Source organism: Sceloporus occidentalis, unplaced genomic scaffold (assembly GCF_023333645.1).
Source record: "Sceloporus occidentalis isolate IW3139 unplaced genomic scaffold, rSceOcc1.0.p SCAF_134, whole genome shotgun sequence".
In the NCBI taxonomy this organism is placed as follows: domain Eukaryota; kingdom Metazoa; phylum Chordata; class Lepidosauria; order Squamata; family Phrynosomatidae; genus Sceloporus; species Sceloporus occidentalis.
The window spans coordinates 2,525,800-2,547,657 of record NW_028317114.1 but is presented as its reverse complement, the minus strand read 5'-3'; the positions used below and the strand labels follow the sequence as shown (position 1 = coordinate 2,547,657).

At 44.5% G+C, this 21,858-nt stretch overlaps 1 protein-coding gene across 1 annotated transcript in view; it reads left to right on the top strand.

Moving 5' to 3' along the window:
- The window catches only part of LOC149281370 (neuropeptide FF receptor 1-like), a 74,093-nt gene extending 52,730 nt beyond the window's left edge, over window positions 1–21,363 (top strand). Inside the window, exon 4 of the mRNA XM_089499405.1 lies at window positions 20,475–21,363. Within this exon, the coding sequence (XP_089355531.1) occupies window positions 20,475–21,363 (889 nt within the window). The remainder of the gene's footprint in view (window positions 1–20,474) is intronic.
- Window positions 21,364–21,858: the final 495 nt, after the last annotated feature.

Sequence of the window (21,858 nt, the reverse complement as noted above, 5' to 3'; positions counted from 1 at the left end):
ATTATAAGACGACCCCGATTATAAGACGAGGGGTATTTTTCAGAGCATTTGCTCTGAAAAAAATCTCGTCTTATAATCGAGCAAACACGGTATATAAATATTAGACCCTGCTGCCGATAGCAGGTATAGATCAACACACAAACCCAGATCAATTGAAATTCACTTGTGATCTCAGCACTGAAGGTATATATCAAATAAACAGAATCAGACATACAAATCCTATATTTGCAGGTATACAATAATAATATATGAAACGTAGCATCGCAGGTATAGATCAAATAAATACATGGAAACAGCATTACAGGTATTAATCAACTGAATAAGACATATTAACCCTGTATTTGCAGGTATACATAAATAATGTATGGAAACATAGCATAAAAGATATGGATCTACAGAATAACACAAAAACCCAGCTTTGCAGGTATAGATCAATTGGAATTCACATAAAAACACGGCATTAAAAGGTATATTTAAAACCCCCTAAATTACAGGCGTAGATCACAGGTTGCACACCCCAAAGCCAGCCCTGGCGTCCATACTGCCCGCATAGAACCTGACCAGCACCCAAATTACACACACATAAGATTTGCCATCTTTGTCCCCAAATAGCCCAGCACAAGTCAACTTTGTCCCCAAACAGTCCGGCCTGTGCCATCTTTGTCCCATATACACCCTGCCTGTGCCATCTTGGTCCCCAAGGCTCAAGCCTCCTGCTAGTGCCATCTTTGCCCTTCCACAATTATACATCTATGATACACATAAACACTTTTACAGTCACTCACTAATTCACACTTTCATTCAGACAACTCATCCACACATTAACTCATGCTCTCCCTCATTCAGACAATTCATCCACACATTAACTCATGCTCTCCCTCATTCAGACAATTCATCCACACATTAACTCATGCTCTCCCTCATTCAGACAATTCATCCACACATTAACTCATGCTCCCCCTCATTGTCACGCGAGCCGCCGCGGCACTTACCTCGCGTGCTCGCGGCAGCTCACTCCGTCCTGCCGCTGGCACCGCGCGATCACGTCGGGGTCGCGGCTCCGCCCCCGCCGCGACCCGATGTCGGCTGAGCGTCACACGCGCCGCCGCGGCGCGCACACCAGGGGATCACGGCGGCGCGCCCGTCGATGCCGCCGACGCCGTACGGTCCTGCCTCCACGTCGTCGCTCGGGCGTCACCACCTCTCCCCACCGGGATCGCGGATCAGATGCCTGCCGCGATGACGTCACGCGGCGCACGACACGCACGGCACGCCGCAGCCTCATTGTGAGTAGGCATTCCCTATTTAAAGGCCATTTGTTTCCTCTTCTGTACCCGTTCAAAGTATATTGCTTTTTGGGGTGTGCTGTTCCTTGTGACATTATCTTGCCTTGTGTACCGACCCTTGCCTGCTCTTTTGACTACGATTCTGATCTGCCTGCCTCGACCTCGGACCTGTTATACCGTTTTGCCTCTTATCTGCCTGCCTCGACCTCGGATACGTTTTGACCTCGCTGTTTGCCGTTGCCCTTTTGACCGGACTGTTTACTGGACTACGCTACGTCCATATATCTGCATAGTTGGATCCTCCCCCGCTACCTGACCCCGTGACACTCATTCAGACAATTCATCCACACATTACCTCATGCTCTCCCTCATTCAGACAATACATCCACACATTAACTCATGCTCTCCCTCATTCAGACAATTCATCCACACATTAACTCATGTTCTCCCTCATTCACTCATGCACACATTAATCCACTCTTTACTTATATCACTTTCTAACCCCTCTCCCCCCCTTATCACTCCCTTACCCCTCTCCCCCCCTTATCACTCCCTTATCACTTTCTAACCCCTCTCCCTCCCTTATCACTCCCTAACCCCTCTCCCTCCCTTATCACTCTCTATCCCCTCTCCCTCCCTTATCACTCTCTAACCACTCTCCCTCCCTTATCACTCTCTAACCACTCTCCCTCCCTTATCACTCTCTAACCACTCTCCTTCCCTTATCACTCTCTAAGCCCTCTCCTTCCCTTATCACTCTCTAACCCCTCTACTTCCCTTATCACCCCCTAACCCCTCTCCCTTCCTTATCACTCCCTAACCCCTCTCCCTCACTTATCACTCCCTAACCCATCTCCCTCCCTTATCATGCCCTAACCCCTCTCCCTCCCTTATCACTCCCTAACCCCTCTCCCCCTTTGTAGCTCTCACCTTGAGGTCCAGCGACGGGAGCACGATGCTTCTGCCTTCTTGCACTGCTGCCGTGCCCGCTGCTTCACTGCTGAGCGCCTTAATATGACGTCGTATTTCGGCGCGCAGCACTGAAGCAGCGGGCACCAGCGAGCGGCTTTTAAACGCTGTCTTTTTTTTTTTGATGCGGGCTCGGCGCCCCTCTCTCTCCTCCGCATCAAAAAAAAAAAAGACGGCATTTGAAAGCCGCTCACTGGCGCCCCTTTCAAATGGCGCCTATGGCAGGAGCCATAGGTGCCATACCCTAGATTCGCCTCTGCTCCACTCCTTCCACTTTCCTCTGCCTTACCCTTCCTAACCTCACTCTTACTGTTAATCTGTATTTATGTCCAACAATATCATTTCTTTACCCCTTAAAACCGAGCTTGTAATATTAATGTCATCCACTGCTGTCACCGATTGCATGCGATAGCAGCTGCGATCTGCGACAGGACCACTGCTGCTGGCTGCCTGGAGACCAAGGCAGTCCAAGAGCAACCAATAGGAGGAAGTTCCTTGCATTTCATGGCAGGAAAAGCAAGAAAGAAACACCCTGAGGGGGGGGGAATCCCTGAGACCCCTCCCACAAATACAGGCAGAAAACAGCCATTACGTTTGTTTATTCATTATATAAAATTCTGCCACTGTCCATACTCAGAGTTGGCAATAAAAACTTTTTTTTTGTTTTTATATAAGTTTGTGTTAAAACAAAAGTACACCCACTCTGAATTCTATGGGTTTTAGGACATCATAACAATCATCTGTTCTTTAGCAGGTCTAAAAATTATGTAAAAACAACCTCAGATGAACAACAACACATGACATATTACATCATGTCATGATTCATTCAACAAAAATTAAGCCAAAATTAGGAAGCCATGTCTGAAAAACTAAGTACACCTTATGATTGAATAGCTTGTAGAAACACCTTTAGCAGCAGTAGCTTGAAATAATCGTTTTCTGCATGACTTCTCAGTCTCTCACATTGTTGTAGATGAATTTGGCCCATTCTTCTTTACAAAGTTACTTCAGTCCTGTAATGAATGTAGAGGAGGATACTGGAATGCAGGGTAAGCCAGAACACCATCAACAGTGTAACATACACTGAAGGCAGAGGAGTGCAGGAGACGTAGTCGAACAATCCGGATCAGAACCAGAGAAGCAACTAAGAGCTGAATCATAATCCAGATGCCAAGTCAAACAAGCCGCGTCAATATGAACAGGAACGAAGGCAAATCAGGAACCAATAAGCAGAGTAAAGGGCAAGCCGGGTCACAATGGGTTAAACACATCAAACTCAAGCAAGAACAAAGGTACGCACTTACATCAACCAAGGGTAGTGAGAAAATGAAGGTGCAACGTTTAAATAGGCAAGCAGGAGCGAGGACGAGGCAATTGAGGTCACCTGAGGTCAAATATGCGCGGCACTGTGATCGCGCCTGCAGCTAGGGAGACATCCGGTCTGTGAGGCTGCGAGGTAGCGGGTAAGGAGCTGATGCCCGCTACCCCAGAAAATTGATGACAGCGAGAGGAGGTCCTCGGAGCGGCGTGGGACGATGGCACGGGTAAGTCCTGACAAGTTCATTGAGAAGCTGGCTTGGTGTCTTCCCATAGTGCATCCTGGCCATCCCCATAATGTCCAATTCTAATGCTCACGTGTCCATTGTAGGCACTGTCGGCAGTAGACGGGTCAGCATGGGCACCCTGACTGGTCTGCGGCTACGCAGCCCCACACACAATAAACTGTGATGCACTGTGTGTTCTGACACCTTTTTTATCAGAACCAGCATAAACTTTTTGAGCAATTTGAGAAACAGTAGCTCATCTCTTGGATTTGACGACACAGGCCAACCTTCGCCCCCCACATGCAGCAATGAGCCTTGGCCATCCATGACCCTGTTGCTTTTCCTTCCTTGAAACACTTTTGATACTGACAACTGGAGACCAGAAACATTCCACAAGAGCTGCAGTTCTGGAGATGCTCTGACCCAGAGCATCACAATTTGGCCCTTGTCAAACCCAACTAGAAGCACCGAAATGGGGTTGGGAGTACCTTTTACCTTATACTTAACCTGTCAGGGGATGAAAGGCACATGCCCTAGTAAGCCTGGAAGGTTGGGCCACCAGTGAATGAGTATAGGGAGTGAGGATCTGGTTCAAGGAGATCCCCGGCATGTCCCTTAGCCAACTAAAACGGGTAGGGTAAAAGCGCTAAAAGCAATTAAAAACTAAGGCTTAAGGATATCAACTATAAACCACTAGAAGTATCTAGCATTGTTTGGGAATAATAAAAAGTCCTTATTAAAACAAGGTTATTGTAAATGTAGCAGCAGAACCACTTGCCAAGGTTTCCTCTTCTTGACTTGGACATGTAGAGTAGTTCACAAGGGGGTTAGTGGCTGCGCTCACACGGATGTGGATATGTGGAAGAAAGAGAAACACGATAGTGTAATATGTCTCTTAAAGCGTACTTTTTACAAAATGAAGGCCGCAAGGGGCTACTCACATTCGATGGGGGCTTCTTCAGTTAGCCCCAAAGTATGTGCCTGGGCGATATAATCCTCGCCTAAAGATTTCTTTGGCAACAATCTTTGGAGCGATATGTAGTGCGGGTTTCTTCAGTTACCCCCAAAGTGTGCACTTGGGCGATATAATCCTCGCCTTGGAATTTCTTTAGCAGCAACCTTTGGAACAGTCTGGATTGTCCTTTTTGGCGAGCCGTAATAGAATTGCTCACTCCTTAGCTCATAGGTGGTGTGATCACCACCAAGGATATAGTGGTGGCTGACAAGGTATTCTGTTCTGTAAATTAAAAAAGGTCCAGGAGCAAGATAAATAGTTTTCAAAATTATTTATTCTAAACTTTTAGTAATAAAAAACAATAAAAATCAACAAAAGGTTAATACAAAATAACACACAAACGAGTTTCACCTAGCACAGGCTTCCTCAGAGTGTATAGATATCCCTTAGCCAATTACTGCTCTGCTACATAGCTGCCTCTTTGAAGGAATGCACCAGCTGGTCCAAGTCTTCCATCACGTTGCTGCTCAATGATCCAGAAAAGGGGCATCTTAAGAAGGTCCAGGTAACACCACTGCTATCTCTACCTGTCCTCTATCCCCCCTCCCCAGATCAAACCTAAACCACAAACCAGAAATGCCCAGACACCCCCCAAATGTTCCATTGTCTTCCCTGATGCTGCGGACAATAAATTGTTAAAATGAAAAAAAAAACAATATGTCAGAAATACAGCTTACATCTAAAGCCTAGCATCCCAAATGAACAATGTTTGTTGAGCCCCCTCGTTAATGCACTTCCTTGCTCCCAGTAAAAACCTCCTAGTTTTTCCATATGGTAAGTCTGACTCTACTAACATCCTTTTTTTTCCATCTTCATACTTCTTTTTTTTCTATCTTTTTATTTTTTAACAAAGGCAGCTACAGTCTATACTTTGATTTGTATCTTCATGCCTCTTCATGCTGTTTTGATTGCAGAACGTTTTTGAAGTTTGGTAGCACTCTTTTGTATGTCACAAAGTGCCTTTTCATTTTTCTAAAGTGTGATTTAGTTAATCAAAGTGGAATTTGCATGACAGGCAAACTTCCAAAAATAGTTTTCCTTTTTCATATCTAATCATTTTTGCTTCCACTAATTAGTAGGGGAAAAAAGGTTTTTTTTCAGGTTTTGATTTTTTTATGATGTTTTCAAGGTAACTTTCTGCCAAATGTTATTTCTACTCTTAATAACAATTGCTTCTAGAAGCATATTATTTTAAAAGCTTGCTACACTAGAAAAGATCTTGTTATCTTAGCGAGTGCCCAGGATGGTTTATTTGAATCTTTGTATGGTTTCTTTTTTTCTCAATGATGATTGGTATAAGAGTTCTTTCAACTGCTAGAGTTTTTTTTGTTTTTTTTAAAAAAATTGGTGCTTTTGGCTCATACATTTTTCTGCAGTCTCTCACTTTGGGCTCTTGCACTCACTGCTCTTCCAGTTACCACAATGAAAGCATACTTGTGGAAGAGTTTGTGCTATTTTCCTGCTCCAGAGGTGATATTTGGCCAAATTCAGTTCTATAACATCGCTTTATGCTGGGATGTTAGTAGCCAGATTTGCAGATATAATTTAGCAATCTTTCCAGAGAATAAAGTTGTTTAAATTACGTTTAAATTACGTTAAGTCGTTTAGCCAAACAACATAGGGTACCCATCTTCTTATGTGTGTTGGGTTAAAATCTTAGAATTAATGCACCATTCTTAGTGGCATCATGTCGGAACCTCAAGGGCTCCCCTCAAGGTCATTGTTCATACTCTATAGCATTGTATAATGTGATGCTTAGGGAGAAGCGGGACTATGTGAGCAGCGGGATACTTAAGAGTTAAGTTACATGTTTGAGGAAGAGGGGAGAGAGATAGGCATGTCATTTTATATAGCCAAAATATAAATAAATGTAAACCCGTGCCTTATCAGGGGATTCTCTTATATCTATAGGGTACTACATTTGCTTAAAATCCTTTTTCTAGCTTTTTTTTGTCCATTGAATTTGCAAAAGTTGGTGCAATTTAGCCAAATTCTAACCAATGGGATGTTATTCATCCATGGACTAAAATGTGCACACATAACTATTCATGTATACACTCTTAAAGTGTGTCATTATATGCATAGTCCAAACAATAAAGAAAATACTTTTTTTTATGAGTTACATTTATTAAGATTTAAAAAAAATCATATGGAATAGACAAGAACATTTTGTGTCATACATCTCCCAAAATAGATCCTTGTTATGCTCATTAGTGAGACATATACCAAAGTTATTTTTATTTAGGTGTATTACAAAATCACCCAAATATTTCTTCTGGTCTACTCCATATTATTTAAAAAAAAAAATGTTAATAAATTTAATTTAAAAAAAAATATTTTCTTTATAAATTTGGACAATTCCTTTGAATTCTGCGAAATTGCACCAGCTTTCACAAATTCAAGGAAGAGACATAAAAGCAAGAAAATAATTAAAAGCAAAAGGAGTACTTGATAATCACTTGATAGTTTAGAAAGGGTTGAAAGAGAGACGCTTTTAAATTCCAATAAAACAAAAAGGGAGAAACTAAGGGAAATAATCCTTTTTGTAACATATTTCAATATATACCGTATTGGCTCGATTATAGGACGCACCCCAATTTATGTTTTTGTTTAATCAAACATATCATATTTTCCTGAAGAACATATGTGTAATATATTAAAAAAATAGATCTTACCCGTACTCCGGCTCTTCTTTTGTCTACGGACGCAGAAAAAGCCTTTGATAGGGTGAACTGTTCCTTTCTGTTATCCACCTTGACGCATATGGGTTTTGGTCCGGAAGACCCGGCTGTCTACCATCCCCTCCCCCCTCACCTCTGTTAGGGATAACCCTGATTTCCCTCCTGGGCAGGGCATTACTCTCTTCTCCACCTCCTCCCCGACGCAGTCCTCGTGTACGTGTCCACAACCGGTCTTTCCTCTTTGGACCAGCTTTCGTCTCACTCCCCACCTACTTTATCGGAGGTCTTCTGGTATGCTCAGCTGCGCCACTTCTATTGGTCTTTGCCACAGAAACACAACTTGTCACGTACCCTTATGGCATTTGAGGACCTCTGTGTGGCCCCTACTCTTCCGACCCATGGCATCTCTCGCCTCTATGGTCTCCTCCTTGATGCTTTTAATCCTATGCCCCCAGCGTTCATGGGGCATTGGGAATCTGATTTGCAGGTCTCTCTCACAAAGGAACAATGGGACAAGATTTGCATTCTTACTCACCGTTGCTCGCGGAGCACTAGAGACCAGGAGATGGCCTATAAACTTCTGGCACCGCCCACCTGCGGTCGTCCTCGCGTACCGTGCGCATGTGCCCAACCGATGTTGGAGGTGCGACGCCTCCAAGGATCTCTCCTTCACATATGGTGGCATTGCCCACTTATCACCCCTTTTTTGGGAAGCTATCTATTCCCAGTTCACTTTACGGATGAAATCCTCCCCTTCACCCCGGAATTCTTTCTGCTCCACCTCACGTCTCATTCAATCAGATGGTTCCGGAAATCGGTGATCCGCCAAAGGCCTTGATCCCTCTACATTGGGGGGATCCCGCCCCCCCCCATTCAGAGAATGGGTTCTCCGAGTTGAGCAGATTCTGATACTAGAGGAGTTGAGCCTCTCAGCTGACGGGGGCATGAGCGCTACTTGGCCACGTGGTTTTATTGGCTGTCATATGTACAAGATCCTCTTATCCACCCACTGCTTGCGTAATTCTTTGTTTGTACTGTCTCCCCCCCTTTATTATTATTATTTTTTTTTTCTTTCCCCTGATCTCCTTTTGCCTCTTCCCAGCGCCTGTACCCACTGTCACTGTTTCGCTGGACTATTAAGGAAGGTCGTCCCCACAGAAGTTCTTCTGCCCAAACTACCGCTACTGAGAGGGGAGTTCCCGGCAGCAGCAGTCCAGGACTTAGATGATCCCAACAGTGGACAACCTCCCACCAGCCGGAGATAGGTTCTAAGCGGTAGCAGCCGCGGCAAGGCGCAGCACGAGACAGGAGCACAATGCGGGTAGTCAGCAGAGCCAGGAGTCAGATACACAGAGCAGGTAGTCAGCCAAGCCAGTGGTCAGATGCACGGAGCGGGTAGTCGGACGAGCTAGGGGTCTGATACACGGAGCAGGTAGTCAGCCAAGCCAGAGGTCAGATGCACGGAGCGGATAGTCGGACGAGCCAGGGGTCAAAACCAGAGATCACAAGCAAAGGTACCAAATCGTAGAGCAAGGGAGAGTCAGGCAAGCCAGAGGTCAAAAACAGAAAACTAGATTGCACGAGCCGTATACTCAAACTGAAAGACCACAACAGGGTGCTTGTGAAAGGCACAGCCGGCTTTTAAAACTGGCGCCATTCCACAAGCCCCTCCCAGACCAGAACCAAAACCACGCCCCCCAGCCGTCCATCACTTCTCCTGCAACGTGCAGCGTGCCCGGGAGGCGGACTGATGACCGGAGGTTGGGTAAGTACGCAGGCTCCGGGAACTGCTGTTCCCGGAGCCGAAATCTCCCCGTGTCCCTATACCTCGGGTTCTCCCGGGACCCGCGGACAACCCTTCGCCCGCTACTAATCCCTGTTCCGCAAGCGGAGGACCGCTCCAGTCCTCCTCCCGGCGTCCGGAGCCGGGATTGTGACATTACCCCCCCTTCAAGGGCCGGCCATAGGCCGACACACACCAGGTTTATACGGGAATTTCTTATGGAAAGCCCGGAGCAAAGTAGGAGCTTGTAGGTCCCGAGCAGGAACCCAAGATCTCTCTTCATGACCATACCATTCAGGGCCGATATAACGGGGGGCAAATTTCATAGACGGAACTTTAAGCCTAAGGTTCTTAGTGGAGAGCCATACCCTATCGCCATTCAAAAAGGAGGGACCCAATCGGCGACGCCGATCCGCATAACGCTTATACTTGTGAGCAGCATCAACCAGCGAACGGCGCACTCCGTCCCAAACTAACGGTAATTGTTTTAAATACAGGTCTATGGCTGGAACTTGAGAAGGAGCGAAAGAAGAAGGCAAGGAAGAAGGGTGAAAACCATAGTTACAGAAAAAAGGACTAATCTTGCAGGACTCGTGAACAGTATTATTCCTAGCAAACTCAGCCCAAGGTAGAAGCAAAGCCCAATCATCCTGGTGTTCATTAATAAAAAGGCGTAAAAATTGCTCAAGAGTCTGGTTGGTTCTTTCCGTGATACCGTTAGTTTGGGGGTGGTAGGCAGAAGAAAAGGCTAGGGAAATACCCAGAGAGGCACAGAAGGTCCTCCAAAACAGAGCTGTGAATTGCACCCCCCGATCAGACACAACCTGGAGTGGGAGACCATGCAGACGAACAACATGATGAACAAATACAGGGACTAACTCCGGGGCCGAGGGCAACTTGGGGAGGGGAACAAAATGAGCCATTTGAGGTCGACTACTACCCAAATGACGGTGAAGCCCTGGGAAGGGGGAAGATCCACAACAAAATCCATGGCTAAATGCGACCACGGGCGGGAGGGTACGAGCAAGGGTTGAAGTGACCCTGAGGGTTTGACATGAGAGTTTTTAGCAGTAGCACACATAGTACACGCGGCGACAAAATCAAAGCAGTCAATATGCATAGTAGGCCACCAGAACTGTCTACGAATGAACCGAAAGGTCCGCTGGGCATTAGGATGACCCGAGGTTAAGGACGCATGAGCCCAGGACATAACGTGTTCCCTCTCCCGCTCCGGCACAAACAGGGTGTCCATGGGCCATTTACTATGGACAGGAGCTTTAGATTGAGCTGAGAGGATACGGGAGACCAAAGGAGAAAATAGATGAGTGGAGACGGAGGCAATAATCTGAGAAGGAGGAATAATAGGCTCAGGTTCAGACTTGGAGGATCCAGGCCAGTATGAAATGACAAAAAAAATCTGGAGAGGAATAACGACCACCTGGCCTGCCTAGTGTTCAGTCTTTTAGCATGACTAAGATATTCCAGGTTCTTGTGGTCGGTCAAAATTGTGATAGGGTTCCTCGCCCCTTCCAGAAGGTGTCTCCACTCCTGAAGAGCCATAACAATACCCAAAAGTTCACAGTTACCCACATCATAATTCATCTCAGCAGGAGAACATTTCTTCGAGAAAAAGGTGCAAGGATGAAGCCTGTCATTGAAGTCCTTCCTCTGAGAGAGGACTGCTCCAACTCCCACTTTGGAGGCATCAACCTCCACAATAAAAGGTTTAGAGGCATCTGGATGACGCAAAATCGGGGCAGAAGCAAAGGCCTTCTTAAGGTGGGCAAAGGCCTGGATAGCTTCCCTAGACCAATTCTTGCAGTCAGCACCTTTCTTAGTCATGTTGGTTAGAGGAACTACAATCTTGGAAAAGTTCTGAATTAATTTTCTGTAATAGTTCGCAAAACATAAAAACCGTTGTAGGGGCCGTAAAGCCTGAGGTTGAGGCCAATCTGAAATCGCCGCAAGTTTAGTAGGATCCATTTCAAAGCCCAATGCAGAAATGATGAAACCCAGGAAGGAGACTCGGGGGACTTCGAATTGGCACTTCTCAAGTTTGGCGTAGAGACGATGCTGGCGCAGGCGTTGCAGGACGATACGAACATGAAGGCGATGTGACTGTAAATCAGAGGAATGAATAAGGATATCATCTAAATAGACAATAAACTGAAGGGAGATGTCGCGGAAGATGTCATTCACAAACTCCTGGAACACAGCGGGGGCATTGCATAGCCCAAAGGGCATGACCGTATATTCGTAGTGACCCATACGGGTGTTGAAGGCCGTCTTCCATTCATCGCCTTTACGTATCCGAACTAAGTTGTACGTCCCCCTGAGATCCCGTTTCGTGAAAACAGTGGAACCCCGCAACCGGTCAAACAATTCCGGAATGAGGGGCAACGGGTATTTGTTTTTGATCGTAATATGATTCAAGCCCCGGTAGTCGATACAAGGTCTTAAGCCCCCATCCTTTTTCTCCACAAAGAAAAATCCGGCTGGAGAGGTAGACTTTCAGATGAATCCTCTTTCTAAATTATCTTTAATGTACTCCTCAAGCGCTTGAGACTCAGGCAATGACAATGGATAAATATGACCTCGAGGTGGAAGTGTCCCGGGCAAAAGTTCGATAGGACAATCGTAAGGTCTGTGGGGAGGTAAAACCTCCGCTTACTTTTTGTCGAACACGTCCTTGAATTCAGAATACGCCAAGGGTATCGGCAAGGCGGAAATAGAACGAATGGGGGTGGTGGTAGAAAAACATCGTTGGGAACAGTCCGAACCCCAACCTAGGATGTCTCCAGTGCACCACTTGATGGCCGGGTTATGGACGTGGAGCCAAGGAAGTCATAGAACCATGGGGCAGGAGGGGGATGAAATGATATGGAAGGATATGGTTTCACGATGGAACAGGCCCACAGACAGAAGTAACGGAGAGGTCTGGTGCGTGATGAAGGAGGGTTGTAGGGGACGGGGACAATAGGAGGGTGAACTTGGACGAGAGGTATCTTCTGGAGGAGGGCAAAGGATTTATCAATAAATGAACCAGCGGCCCCAGGGTCAATCATGGCGGAGACTGAAACCTTTCTTCCAACCCATTCCAGCGTAGCAGGAACAAGCAAATTGTTACAGAATGTAGGAGCTGTACAAAGCTCACCTGGACAAGGCTCCTTTACTTGGCCCGGGTGCGAGCGTTTCCCAGTTTACTGGGACAAGTGCGAACAAAATGGCCCTTTAGACCACAATAAAAACAAAGTCCTCCGATCTACGACGAGATCTTTCCACGGTGGATAGTCTGGTGACTCCCAACTGCATAGGTTCTTCAGGGGACTCTGAGGACGTAGAGGGATCCGAAGGAGAGAGGGAACGAACTTGATGAGAAAAGGTGCGTTCACGCTTCATAGCCTTTTGTGACAAACGTTCTCAGATACGATTATCCAACTTGAGAGTCAAGGAGATAAATTCATCCAACTCGGCAGGATGATCCCAGGTAGAAAGTTCGTCTTTAAGTCGTTCCGATAAGCCATCGTAGAAGGCCGCGATGAGAGCTTCGTCGGATCAATTAACCTTAGCTGCTAAGGTCTTAAACTCAATAGCGTAATCGGCGACTGAGCGGGAGCCCTGGATGGTATGAAGCAGAGACAAGGAGGCCGAAGCAGCTTTACCCGGGGTGTCGAAGGTTTTCCGGAAGGCCGAAATGAAGGCTGAGCAGTTATACACGAGAGGAGAGTCCCTCTCCCATAAAGGAGTAGCCCAGGCTAGGGCCTTGCCAGATAACAAGGAGACCAGGTATCCCACTTTGGCTCTTTCCGAAGGAAACAGATGAGGAGTTAGTTCGAATTGAATGGAGCACTGGTTAAGGAAGCCCCGGCAGGCATCCGGTTCCCCATGGTAGCGAGCAGGAGCTGGGAGCTTCACAGACGAGGGAACGGAGGAAGTCCCGTTGTTCGCAGCTGGAGGAGAAGTCACAACCGGAGAGGAAGGGGAGGAAGCAGACGTAGAACCCCCGGAGCCAGGATCAGATCTGGCCACCAAAACTTGAATAACCCGGGCCATTTGGTCTAAGGTGTCCTGTATGCTGGAGAAACGGACTTCATGGGAATCCAGCCGTTGTCCGTGGGTGGAGAGCACCTTGCCAAGCTCAGATGGATCCATGACCCTGTTGTAATGTCACTGTTTCGCTGGACTATTAAGGAAGGTCATCCCCGCAGAAGTTCTTCTGCCCAAACTACCGCTACTGAGAGGGGAGTTCCCGGCAGCAGCAGTCCAGGACTTAGATGATCCCAACAGTGGACAACCTCCCACCAGCCGGAGATAGGTTCTGAGCGGCAGCAGCCGCGGCAAGGCGCAGCACGAGACAGGAGCACAATGCGGGTAGTCAGCAGAGCCAGGGGTCAAATACACGGAGCAGGTAGTCAGCCAAGCCAGTGGTCAGATGCACGGAGCGGGTAGTCGGACGAGCTAGGGGTCTGATACACGGAGCAGGTAGTCAGCCAAGCCAGAGGTCAGATGCACGGAGCGGATAGTCGGACGAGCCAGGGGTCAAAACCAGAGATCACAAGCAAAGGTACCAAATCGTAGAGCAAGGGAGAGTCAGGCAAGCCAGAGGTCAAAAACAGAAAACTAGATGCCGGACCAGAACCAAAACCACGCCCCCCAGCCGTCCATCACTTCTCCTGCAACGTGCAGCGTGCCCGGGAGGCGGACCGACGACCGGAGGACAGGTAAGTACGCATCCTCCCCGTGTCCCTATACCTCGGGCGGAGGATTGTCCGCTGTCCGGGGAGATGTTCTCCCGGGACCCGCGGACAACCCTTCGCCCGCTACTAATCCCTATGCCGCGAGCGGAGGACTGCCCGCCGTCCCGAACGGCCGGCGTACGGGAACCGCGGCCAGTCCTCCTCCCGGCGGCGTCCGGAGCCGGGATTGTGACACTCACGTTCCCTTCCCCCTTGTGAATACGCTCTATTTCTTCTCCTTCTTCTGCCCCTGACCTTACTCTGTTCCTCTTGACTCCCTTGTCGTTTTTCTTCTGGCTGGGGTCATTTTATTCTCCCGCATCGCATACTCCTCCGGCCATGCTTGCCAGTTGGGTCACATTTCCGATCAGTATTGCCTGATACTCACCTGCTATCAAGCTCCTGTTGTACTCACTTGTCGTCTCTCACCTGTTGTATGTTCTTGTGACCATACTGGCTTGATGTTTTATATTTTACGCCAACTACACGGTGTACTCCTTGCTATTGAGCACTTGCTGTACTCCCTTACTGCCTCTCTCACGGGTGAGGCCGCTTTGTTTTCGTCTGTTTTATGCTCTTGCGACTGTACTGGCTAGAGGTGTTATATTTTATGTCAACTACACTATGCAATCCTTGCTATTAAGCTCATGTGGTACTCACTTGCCGGAAGCATTGTTGCTCTTCCTTGTATCTCGAATGAATCCTCATGCCATTTTCCCCTTCCCCTCCCCTTTTTCCTTTCTGTACCCCTCTCCCTTCGTAAAAAAGTCAATAAATATTGATTTACCCTAAAAGATAGATCTTTTGGGGGGGTTCAGCCTTTATTTGATTTAATATTAAGTATTATCCCTTCCCTTGATCTAAAGCAGGGGCGTCCAACATGCGGCCCGCGGACCAAATGCGGCCCGCGAGACCTCGAGGTGCAGCCAGGGCAACCGATCTTACGCAAGCCGCACCTCAAGCCCTGCTACTTACTTGTGGGAGGGTCTTCTGGACTGCACAGAGGAAGCGGAGTTCACGTGACATCCTACTTCCTCTGTGCTTTAGCAGAGAAGGCAGAGGGAGGCCGCGCCCCCTGCTGAAGTCTGTGAGCGCATCGAGGAGCTGCAGTGCAGGTAAGGGGGTGGGGAGGGTGTTTGAATGAGTGTGTGTGATTGAGGGAATGAATCTGTGAATTAATGATTATATGAATAAATGAGTGTGTGTGTGTGTGTGTGTGTGTGATAGCATGGATGTGTAAGTGCTGGACCCTAGGCATGATGGGACTGTGATTGCTGTTAGCAATCACACTCCTATCATGCCAAGTCAGCCAGTACATGCTGAAACCTGGCCAGCTGCCCCCCTTGTGTAGTGATGCTGCCAGCAGTATGGGGTCTGCACTTACAGCCACCCTGTACCAGCATGTACTGGCTGACTTGGCATGATAGGAGTGTGATTGCTAACAGCAATCACAGTCCCATAATGCCTAGGTTCCAGCATTTACTGGATGGATGTGTAAGTGCTGGAACCTAGGCATGATGGGACTGTGATTGCTGTTAGCAATCACACTCCTATCATGCCAAGTCAGCCAGTACATGCTGAAACCTGGCTAGCTGCCCACCTTGTGTATTGATGCTGCCAGCAGTGTGGGGTCTGCACATCACTTACAGCCACCCTGTACCAGCGTGTATTGGCTGACTTGGCATGATAGGAGTGTGATTCCTAACAGCAATCACAGTCCCATCATGCCTAGGTTCCAGCATTTACTGGATGGATGTGTAAGTGCTGGAACCTAGGCATGATGGGACTGTGACTACTGTTAGCAATCACACTCCTATCATGCCAAGTCAGCCAGTACATGCTGAAACCTAGCTAGCTGCCCCCCTTGTGTAGTGATGCTGCCAGCAGTATGGGGTCTGCACATCACTTACAGACACCCTGTACCAGCATGTACTGGCTGACTTGGCATGATAGGAGTGTGATTGCTAACAGCAATCACAGCGAGCACAGTCCCATCATGCCTAGGTACCAGCATTTACTGGTTGCCTGGGTATGATAGGAGTGTGATTGCTGTTAGCAATCACACTCCTATCATGCCAAGTCATATTGCTAATTTTGTCCAATTGTGTGTTACCCTCTTTTATTAAACATGTGAGTTTTTATTATTATTTTTAAAGGTAGGGGTCATTTTCGGTTTTGGCTAAGTGAACCCTGAATGTTTTGGTCCAGAATTTTCATTTTAGTTCATCCCTAGAATAAATCTAGGGAATCCTGAATTTGTAGTCGCAAAACTTTAAAGGCCCAGAAATCAGTGAGAGGAAGAGTAAAGGTTTTGTGTCATTTTACTTTATTTTAATCTGCATATTTTATTAAAGGCCATATTTTTTGTCACAGTGAAAAATGAGTGTGGCCCGCGCACGTATACAATTCTGATGAAGTGGCCCACTGCAGAAAAAACTTGGAGACCCCTGATCTAAAGGATGGTAAACACCGGCTGAGAGTGATTAGCAGGAAGTCCTGTGGCTATCAAAGCCCTGAAGGCAGAGTTATTGAGCAGTGTGGCTGCTGATTTTTAAATATCGTATTAAGGGTTTACTTTTTTGTTAAGTACCTATTGATTCTTTTTATGTTATGTTATATAGGTTAGTATTATTATACTCTTACTATTAGATGTGAAAGTCTATTGTGGGTTTGAGTTCACAAAACCTTATTATATATTGCTACAAAAATTCCTTACAATTCCGTAGAATTAACATTCCAAAAGAGTAATGAAGGTTCACTTGTCAATTATACTTAATGATGGTGCTAATACGAAAAGGCAAAAAAAATCTCCACAGAGAAGCCCTTTGGTTTTAAAAAAAAGATAATCCTTAAAAAAGATAATTTCCTACCAGTAATTTTGACTTCAATATTTTGGAATAAATGGAATACTATTACTACAAACCCATTAGTGTTAGGATTTGGCATGATTTCAAAAACAAGAAAACATTCAGCATGAAAGAAATTGCAGGTGTGTTCTAAAAATATAAATTACTACAATTTATATACAGTATATGCTCATAGAAAAGGTGTGTAACCGGAGTACACTAAAGTTGATTTACAGTAGCCTCTACATGTGCACACCAAGAAGTTCAGGGATAAAGAGATCTGTGTTCCAAAACCGTCAAGAATAGACAATTTGCAGACTGGTATATACCCAAGACTAACAGTCACAGGTGACGGTGCCTGCCACTAAGCCTAATGAAAATTCCACTTAGACAGTTTTTCGCATTACTAACTACTGCAAATGTTCCACTAGAATTCCTGCCAAATATACCATGAAGGTCAACAAACATTGCCTGGAAAATAATAGTTGGATGCATCGTCTGTGTACCAATTAGTTTTAAGTACCACATTCACAAACAAATGCTAATCATCCCATAATGCCAAGGAATGCTTTTTATTCTAGCACCTATTCCTAAATTGATCTTTGTTTTAAAATGTTTATTTCTTTTTTTTTAACCGCCAAAACCTGCAATTATTTTCTATGTAATAAAACTAATTAGCCTAGCAGAAGAGCCTCAATTTAGTTGCTGGAACAAAGCAAAGCAATTCAGAGATAAATATGCTAAATCACCTATGAACATGAACAAAACAAAATGAAATAGCCCTATTATAAGCAGACAAGAGTGTGGTGCACCATTCTTCTTCAGGTACTGAATAAAATACCCCATTACAGGCACACTTCGATAGTTGTGGGTTGTGGTTCACGAACAAGCTTTGAAATATATTGGAAGTGTTCCATGCTGAAGCTTCATCTGCTACGACCTGCGCTCAACGGGGAAGTAATAACCTTATTACTCTGATAATTGCAACTGAATTGTATAAAATTCCCAGATGTCTCCGCTGAAGGAAATTGCCATTATATTCTAAAGAATAGTATATTCAAAATCATTTAATGGTATTATTGATGTAACAAGCACTCCTGACGATGGTTATTTCCAAACCATTTATATAAAAATACCACCAATGCTTAGGGTAACAGTGTCATTGTCCAGATAATTTATTCGATATAGATTTATATTTTGGATTAAGCCTTTTTGGGAGATCCTGCATGGTTTTATATCTATGTGCAATATCATGACAGTAACATTATGATATGGAATTAAGCAGTAAATCTATTGTGGATGTAATGCCGCCGTTTTAGATTTGACAGTCAATTGTGTGAGCTATTTGTTGCAAAAATCCATGAATTATCTACATATGCACCACTTTTATCCACTGTGATCCTTTTATTCCCTTTATCTAGTTTTTCGCATGATTATTGAATTCTAGAACATAATTTTGCTCTTGCAACTTTCCTCCCATCTTAGTATAGGTTTTTATTTAAACGTTATAGAAGTTTTCAGGCTTCTACAACATTCATTTTGTTTTTAAAGCAAATAGTACAATGTACGTGAAGCATGAAAAAAATGAACATTGGCAGATAAAATTCAATGTATATAAATGTAAAGTTACGCACTTCGGGGTAGGGAATGCACATGCAACCTACACCCTAAACGGTAGTGAATTTGGGGTAACGACAAATGAGAAGGATTTGGGAATTGCTATAGACAACAAACTAGGCAACAATGTGCAATGTCAGTCTGCGGTTGCTAAGGCCAGTAAGGTATTGTCGTGTATAAAAAGGGGCATCAATTCGCGGGATAAAAATATAATTTTGCCTCTGTATAAATCAGTGGTAAGGCCGCACCTTGAATTTGCTGTGCAATTTTGGGCACCTATTCTAAAGAAGGATATCATAGCACTAGAAAGGGTGCAGAGGTGGGCTACACAATTAATAAAAGGAATGGAGCGCTATAGTTATGAAGAAAGGTTAAGAAATTTAAATCTGTTTAGTTTAGAAAAACTGCGCCTCAGAGGGGATATGATAACATTATATAAATATATATTCAGTTCATGGACTATGCATAGGGCACGTGGTCATGCGTTTAGACTGGAAGAAAGGAGATTTAGTATAAAGCAGAGGAAAGAGTTTTATCTGAGTCTGTATAGACTTTTAAACAGCAACTGGATGGATACTTGGAAAAACATAATATTCGGGTAATATAATCTTTAATTATGGGGAAACAGCTTATTGATCCAAGGAGAAATCTGACTGCCATTTTGGGGTCAAGAAGGAATTTTTTCCCTGGTTAGTGCAAAATTGGAAAGCGCCAAACTGGGTTTTTTTGCCTTCTTTTGGATCAACAGCAACAAATTAACAGATATAGGAAAGGCTAAACTTGATGGACGCATGTCTTTTTTCAGCCTATATAACTATGTAACTATGTAACGTAAATATTGAAGATAGAAAAAAAAGGGATATAACCCTTCAGTTACCACTGTTACAAAAGAAAAAAAGATGCTGTTACATGTCAATATGGCTTTTAAATGATATTCATATAAAGAAACAGATACAGAGGCATGTCAATACAAGGCCACGGTGTATGGAATGCTGACAATTTATTTTATGGCAACCTATAATAAACATATGAATCAACTGATAAGTCTTGTTAGCTTAAACTTGCTAATTGATGCAATCCTGATTACTGCCTGGGTCCCTGAGACTACATAACATCCCTTGCATGGTGCCCGCAGTGCTTGCCACTCACCCAGGATCAGCCCACAGTGAGTGGACTACTAGTACCCCCTAGCCAGCACAGATCCTGATCTGAAACATAGAAAAATTGGGAGGAAGGAAGGAAACCAAACTTTGTGGCAGATTTATCCAGAAAGGTCTGAATCTACCACAATAAACATCTCCTATTATTTCTGCTCACTAGCCCTTCCTCCTCCTAAGCCTAATTTCACCTGCCCTATCCGCACTGACCTGAACACCGGGCACTATGTATGTAAATGATATTCCATGCCCAATCATGTAGTCCATTACTGGTGAGTCACGGGCTGTGATCCAAACTCTAGAGTGCAAACACCCCTATCTTATTAAATTCTCATGCACTCAAGTAATCCTGTCAATGCTAAAATTCTGGGTTGTTAAACACAATACTCAGCAAGCTCTAACTAATCTGAACATACAATTTACCTGGAAATAATTAAGACATCATGTGTCAGCCCCTTTAATGCTGCTTGCTGGCTGTTGCAAGCTCCCAATCCCAGACGACCTACTCTCTAAGCCGTCTATCGTACTGTACACCAATACACCTTCATTGAAGCCTTGCTATGAAGCTATACTGTAATATCTACTACCCTAAAACTATAACTGGCTTAATATACTGTTATTAATGGCATTTCATGCACCATCATGTAGCCCTTGCAAAATGGTTGATATAAAGTTCATCACAGTTCACATCACCTCTGTAGAGCATTTCTTTTGTGTCATCATCCATAACGTCACCACCACATCTAGGCACCCAAGTTGCCAAAACATCTTGATTTCCCATAAATGTCTTCTCGCTCTTCTATCAACCTCACTCCAAGTGCTTTGTTTTGTCTTTGGCAGGTTCCGTTGCATTGTATATCCGTTTAGACAGAAACTCACTCTGAAAAAAGCTATAATCACCATAATCATCATTTGGGTGCTGGCTCTGATCATCATGTGTCCTTCTGCGGTTACACTGACGGTGACCAGAGATGAATATCACTTCATGGTCGATGACTACAATAACTATTATCCATTATATTCATGTTGGGAAGACTGGCCAGACAAGGAAATGCACAAGATATATACAACTGTTCTGTTTTCACACATTTACCTGGCTCCTCTTACTTTGATTGTTATTATGTATGCTCGGATTGCCTTCAAGTTGTTCAAGTCATCTGCCACCATACGAGGATCCATGTCTGAGGAAAATGAAGGTCGAAGAGTTTCCAAGAGAAAAGTCAGAGTCATCAACATGCTAATAATTGTAGCTTTGTTCTTCACTATTTCCTGGCTTCCACTGTGGACCTTAATGCTTCTTACTGATTATGGAAAGCTCACAGATCATCAGATCAACTTGATTGCAGTCTATGTATTTCCCTTTGCGCATTGGTTGGCCTTCTTCAACAGTAGTATCAACCCAATTATTTATGGGTACTTTAATGAAAACTTCCGTCGGGGGTTTCAAGAAGCCTTCAATGTACAGTTCTGCACAATGAAAAGGGAGCATAAAGAAACATACTCAGAGAGAAAAAACAGTGGCAATTTGTTTGGTGTACGAAAAAGGATTTTTGTAGAAGTGCAGCCTAGTGATTCAGCTCAGGGTTCTGATTCTTGTAACAGCACTACCGCAAAGACTGGTATGTTTTCTTTAAGGAGTGGAAAGATTGCTCATCATGGTCTGGTTGTGGAAGACCTAGATAATAAAGTCTCCAATAATACAGTCAGCATCCCTGCCTGGGATATCTAAAGTAAATGAGCTCTTACATCTAAAAGGACAGTGTAGGATATCAAAATGGAAATATGTTAAAATCTGCAAAACGTTTAGCTCCCGAGCTGTATTATACACCTTAATACAAGGGCATAGAGTACCATGCTTTATTTTTGGTAACCATGATGTAACCATTTTAACTTTTTTCCAGAAATCAAAAATTCAATTGAAAGGATGAATGTTTTCATACACCTATGTAAAGGGTACATTACAAAAAATCTTTAATTAAACAGTATATAACCAGAATTACAGATTCATACATATATTTTCATAGGGGAGAAAATCTAAAAATATAATGGTAAATATTGGGGTAAGCGAAAATACACAAACTCAGAATGAATTAAAACAAAATACCTTTATCAATTTTTTTTATTTTTTTTTTTTAAACATGTTGAAAATTGTTTTCGTGCCTTTGTTTTGTTTAAATGTGTGACCTAGTGGAGATATTTAGTAGTGTCAAGTTTTACTGGGTTT